Consider the following 6646-nt stretch of genomic DNA (forward strand, 5'->3'; position numbering starts at 1 on the left):
TTGAAAATTTGTCCCGCGGACCGGGGGGGTTATGGTATTATTTTTTATTTTTTTGTCATAAAGAAATACAATCATGTGTGCTTACGGACTGTATCCCTGCAGACTGTTTTGATCTATATTGATATATAATGTATATATTGTGTTTTTTATGTTGATTTAATTTTTAAAAAAAATATATTTTATTTGTTTTTAATTTTTATTTCTTGTGCGGCCCGGTAGCAATCGGTCCACGGACCGGTACCGGGCCGCGGCTCGGTGGTTGGGGACCACTATTCTACAGTACACTTTAATATTACCTGATCATGCAACAACATGTTTCAAGAATGTATTGGGGGCGGGCCTATCAAAAATAAATACTTAAATATTTCCTTTTCACCTTGACTTCTGATTTCATAGAAAGTCATTCTTCAATTTGTTATTAAAACACATAATAATGAAAACTAGAAAATTCCTGCAGAAAGTTTGATGAGCCTGCCACCTGTGCCCTAGACCTCTGGCCGGGGGTCGCCGGAAGCCACCGTACTTATTAAATGGTGCCGACTGTCTGAATCCGGACGTTTTAGGTGTTACTGTACAAAATGAGCCACAGAGCTAGCCTAAAACAGTAGCATGTTTACACAAAAATGATAACACGTAGCATGTGTGCTAACGATAGCATGATAACAGTCAGCATGTTTCATATACCAAGTTATATGACTCAAAGGTATATGGCTGCAGAAAATAGAAGAAAAAAAAAAAGTAAAATTAGAAGAAAAAGTTAGCACGCTTAAGTTAGCTTACTAGCATGCCATCGTTTGCATGATAACAGGTAACAAGTGTCACATACCAAGTTTTATGACCCTGGGTGAAAGGGTTGCAAAACTAGCTAAAAATGTTAGCATGCTAGCAAGCTAACATGAGCATGATAATAGTTAGCTTGTGTCACATACCAAGTTATATAAGACTCTAAGGCAGACCTGGGCATTCTGCGGCCCGCGGGCCGCATCCGGCCCTTTGTGCGTCCCTGTCCGGCCCGCGTGAGGCCAATTATAAATTACAAAATAAATTTTAAAAAGTATCTATGTCGAGTGTGCAATACAACGGTGCTGCTTTTGTTTTGAAAATCGTTATTTGTATTACTTCCGTGTGGACGTATGCGTGTGCGTGATTGTGAGTGAATGTGAACAGCTGCAATCATTAATTACAAAATAAAGTTGAAAAAACATCTATGTCGTGCGCGCAATACAACTGTGCTGCTTTTATTTTGAAAATTATTATTTATGGGCGTGTGTCAGTGTGTAACCTGCGAGTGAAGGTGCACATGCAGCGACAAGTGATGCACGGTTTACACCCGAGACGCTAAAAAGAGAAAAGTTGATGAAGAATGGCGTGTTTCCAACAAGACATGGACTGCCATGCAACGTTCCCTCTAAGGTGCGTGCCTGCGCAATTGCGCACTGCTCAAGCGTCTGCTGCGCGCAGCAAATATATGCCGCGCACCAAATCAAATCCCATCTGAATTCTAAACAAAATAAACATATTTATTCTATGTAATTTTGCAATGCAACTTTGAGTGACAGTGACAACAAGCGGCCCTAACGGTGTTCGTCAACACCGTTCAATTGAACACCGTTCAATTATTGTAACGTCTATCGAGATGCTTCGAGGACAGGAATTATATCGATCACTTTATTGAGCAAAACTGTTTATATTCGGCCATAACCACACCAAAAACATAAGTAAAACACTTCTATCTCGAAAAACTAGTCATTTTCTGCCGTACAAACCAGGCCAAAACCAACTTGTCATCTGTCACCAACACGCATAGCACTAAACCACTGGTGCGTTTATGGCCACACAAAAAGTCGGACAACTCAAACATCACACAAAGTTACACTATGACTCCTCAGTCATACGTGTGCTTATTTTACTGTCATTTATTATTAATGTTAATTTATTTATATTAGTCATGGAATGCTGTTACATACACTATGTTGAAGTATTACTATTATTATTAATTATTATTATTATTATTATTATTATTATTATTATTTATCTTACGGTATATATCAAAAATAATATTGAGCAAAATTTAATTGAAATATTGTCGATGTGGCCCTCCAGCAGTGCTCGGGTTGCTCATGCGGCCCCCGGTAAAAATTAATTGCCCACCCCTGCTTTAAGGTGTATGTCTTTGCTCTACAGTAAGTCTTTGCTGTCGTCCAGCATTCTGTTTTTGTTTACTTTGTAGCCAGTTCAGTTTTAGTTTTGTTCTGCATATCCTTCTCTAAGCTTCAATGCCTTTTCTTAGGGGCACTCACCTTTTGTTTATTTTTGGTTTAAGCATTAGACGACTTTTACCTGCACACTGCCTCCCGCTGTTTCTGACATCAAAAAGCAATTAGCTACCGGCTGGAAGAGTATTACATGGTTACTCTACACAGCACCGACACTTATAATTACTGGTTTGCAAAAAGTAGACCGAGTGCGAATGAAGATGTTCTTGTCTTTGTTGCAGGGGGACGTGGGCCCTTGGGGCTACAAGCCAGAGGAGGTGCGTTCCGTCCTGGAGAAGATGAAGTAAGAAGGACCCGTCGCTCGCTGTCACTAATGTGTTTAGCTCGTCTTCCACAAACAACAATTGGTTCTGCGTCAAAACACTTTGGTGACCTCTGAGCTGGATCTCACCCCCTCTCTGTGTGTTTCTACGTGACGGCTGCAGATGAAACCCTTGGACTCTGTATCCCGATAAAGCGAAGCACCAGAGTGTGAGATAAGGTTTCAGTGGTTACTATAATTGTTTTGTTTTTTTCAGGGTTTTTTTGCAGTCATGGTTGTTGGGCGTGTTCTCAAATAATTTTACAGCAGTGGACGGCTTTTTATATGATAGTTACAGTGTAAAACCTCTGGTGGCTGTGATTTGATGACTAGAAAGTTGGCCCCTCTGTGATTTATTTGGTTTTGTTTTTTTGTTTGTTTTTATCTTTTCCACTTAACATTACAGCATTACAACCTTACAGGTTTCTTCTAACATACTGCTGTTGGTGTTATCAGAATAAACACCTTCTAGTTCAACCGCTGGTGTGGATTTTTGTCAATCATTATAAGTAGAAATGTAATATGTGATGCTGAAAACCTGACGCCAAGCTGAAATGCTAACAGTTAGCATGCTAGCTGGATAGCGTCAAGTCGTAAAAAATACAACTAATAGGTGCAAATCTGTGAATATCTGTGCATATTTATATTCTCCAAAATGAGCATGGGTCAAGTAACCAAATATGCCACGCTAATCTACACGTTACCATGCACCAAATACTAAAATGATGTGGTGGACCACTTTAAATGATGTGATGGGCGACTTTAAATGATGTGCTGACCACATCATGAGATGGACCACATTAAATGATGTGCCGACCACATTCAATCATGTCATGGGCCACTTTAAATGATGTGCTGACCACATCATGAGATGGGTCACTTTAAATGATGTGCCGACCACATTCAATCATGTCATGGGCCACTTTAAATGATGTGCCGACCACATTCAATCATGTGATGGGCCAATTTAAATGATTCGCCGACCACATTCAATCATGTCAAGGGCCACTTTAAGTGATGTGCCGACCACATTCAATCATGTCATGGGCCACTTTAAATTATGTGCCGACCACATTCAATTATGTGATGGGCCATTTTAAATGATGTGCCGACCACATTCAATCATGTGATGGGCCAATTTAAATGATTCACCGACCACATTCAATCATGTGATAGGCCACTTTAAATGATGTGCCGACCACATTCAATCATGTGATGGGCTGTTTTAAATGATGTGCTGACCACATTAAATCATGGGATGGGCCACTTTAAATGATGTGCTGACCACATTAAATCATGTGATGGGCGACTTTAGATGTGCTGACCACATTAAATCATGAGTTGGGCCACTTTTAATGATGTGCTGACCACATTAAATCATGGGATGGGCCAATTTAAATTATGTGCCGACCACTTTAGATGATGTGCCGACCACATTAAATCACGGGATGGGCCACTTTAGATGGTGTGCCGACCACATTCAATCATGTGATGGGCCACTTTAAATGACGTGCCGACCACATTAAATCATGGGATGGGCCAATTTAAATTATGTGCCGACCACTTTAGACGATGTGCCGACCACATTAAATCACGGGATGGGCCACTTTAGATGGTGTGCCGACCACATTCAATCATGTGATGGGCCACTTTAAATTATGTGCCGACCACATTAAATCATGTGATGGGCCAATTTAGATGATGTGCCGACCACTTTAGATGATGTGCTGACCACATTAAATAATGGGATGGGCCAATCGAAATTATGTGCTGACCAAATTAAGTGATGTGATGGGCCACTTTAAATTATGTGCCGACCACTTTAGATGATGTGCTGAATACATTAAATGATGTGACAGGCCACTTTAGATGATGTTCTGAATACACTATATGATGTGATGGGCTACGTTAAATTATGTGCCGACCACATTCAATCATGTGATGGGCCACCTTAAATGACGTGGCGGGCCATCCCTGGTGTCTTATGCTACAGATCTTCCAAAAACAAGAGTGAGGCTGAGATGAAAAGAGTGTGTCGGACACCAATAAAGCCGAGCAGGTGATACAAATGTGACTTTCCCTCATCCCCGAGCTAATTTGAAGCTCACGCTAATCCTCTTGCTGCTTTGTGTGGCGTTTGAAGCCGCTCCAAAAAAGCATCCAGCAGTGATTCTAATCTTGATGAGGAGGATTTGCTTGAAAAAGATGAGCTGACTGCTGCATGTTCCCTGACAGGCAGGCATGTCCCAGCTTGGACCAGACAGACACTTAAGTTCACCGGGTTTGTCGTCTATTCACAGAGTCGTACTGTGTGTCCCTAGTCATATGTAACCACACACACACATTGCTCCATCAGCATGTGTTTACAGTCTGCCAATGATAAAGAATAGTCCTGTATGTTTGCACAGGCATGTGTGCAGTCTGAGAAATGTCATGCACTTTTATCCCTGCACAAAAAATGGCCACATTCCAAATGTCACTGTATTAAAAAAAAAAACATGCACATCCAAATATTTTAGTCTCCTTCAAGAAGACTCAAAAATGCCCGACCTACTTATTTTGACATGTCATGTGCTTGGTCATTTCAAAGGGAAACATTATACATGGGTACTGTTGCTACATGAAGAAAAGCATGAATCTCCAAATTTGAACTCATTTCAGCAATCCATGTCCATAAAGTCAATAAGGAAATATTGTATGTTTACCAGTGGCGGGCCGTGAGTTTCCCACCTAGGCATTCAGTGTCCGACTTCAAAGATTACCTCTAAAAATACCATAATTGATGTCACCACATGACCATTGCTGGAGAAATACTATACATGAACACATTTAGGCCCTCCTGTGCATTGAATCACACATCAACAGTGTACAAAACGGTTTATTTTCTGGCGCATTTAAAGTCAATTAAAAACGCATCAGCAATTAAAACATATCTTATGTAGGCTGACCATATTCTGAAATCCCAAAAAGAGGACACATATATGCGTGCCAAGGAGGGCAGCATGCCAAGGCCGGGTCTAGGTGAACATTTGCCAATGATACTCGAACTTGCTTTATAAATGATATATTTTTTTAAATAAAGCGTTTTTTCTCCTCTGTTGACAGCAGTGTTGGCGCTAGGAATTTTCTAAATGGGGTCCCAGGGACCCCATCAAGTCATAAAAATGGGGTCTCACAGTAAATTTTTGGGGTCCCACATTTTTGTAAGCGTTTTGAAAACAAATGACAAATGTATGCATTATCCTGTTATATCTCGCATTCTATATTGTGTTTTTGAAAAAGGTTGTCATAAATGTTAATACAAAAGAAAACAAATGTGTAAGCATATGTAAATGTATTCAGTTATAAACATTCATTCACTTTCTTCTTTCCTTCATGGATCTAAACTTTACCGCTGCTGGTAGTTTTTTCTATGTTTTTATTGAATAAGTTGTAGGTGTATTTATTTCAGTATAAAAGTGTAAAAAGTGTTTTGCTTGGGTCATGAAATGATGATAATGGTGTGCCAGGGCATACATACATTTTATATTTAACGCTTAAATCTCTGGAGTCTACATCAACTTCACATCTATTCCTTATTTCAAAATGTTTTAGTTTTTTTTATGTTGTTTTTTGTTTGTTTGTTTGTTTTCCGCCCTTTTTTGTCAAACAAAACTATGTTTTTAATGGAAAACACACAAAATATGCAAAATCTTCCACCAAAAATATTTTTCAAAGTGGAATATTTGATGTGAAGTAATCGAAACCTTTGATAGGTCAATAATTCATAAAAAAAACATTGATTTGGATTCAATATTATGTTTTGAGCAATGACCGTTTGAAAGAAGAAAAAAAACAGCTTTCTTTTATTAGTCAACATTGCAACTTTTTCTAAATTACATTTCACCTGCAAGCTTTTTTATTTCACTTTTGTTATGTTTTTGTTTATTTTAATAGTATTTTTAGAATGTGCCGTGGGCCTTTAAAACATTAACTGTGGGCCGCAAATGGTAAAAAAAATTTAAAAAAAATAAATAATCCGCGTCCTTTCTGATTTCAATGCGTTAAGACACAAAAAGTGCGTTAACGC

At 39.1% G+C, this 6646-nt stretch overlaps 1 protein-coding gene across 1 annotated transcript in view; it reads left to right on the plus strand.

Annotated features, from left to right (window-relative positions):
* Nucleotides 1-3126, plus strand: part of dio1 (iodothyronine deiodinase 1) — a 12660-nt gene extending 9534 nt beyond the window's left edge. The window contains exon 4 of the mRNA XM_062039216.1: nt 2498-3126. Coding sequence (XP_061895200.1) covers nt 2498-2563 — 66 coding nt within the window. The 3' untranslated portion in view covers nt 2564-3126. The remainder of the gene's footprint in view (nt 1-2497) is intronic.
* Nucleotides 3127-6646: the final 3520 nt, after the last annotated feature.

Source organism: Entelurus aequoreus, linkage group LG27 (assembly GCF_033978785.1).
Source record: "Entelurus aequoreus isolate RoL-2023_Sb linkage group LG27, RoL_Eaeq_v1.1, whole genome shotgun sequence".
In the NCBI taxonomy this organism is placed as follows: Eukaryota; Metazoa; Chordata; class Actinopteri; order Syngnathiformes; family Syngnathidae; genus Entelurus; species Entelurus aequoreus.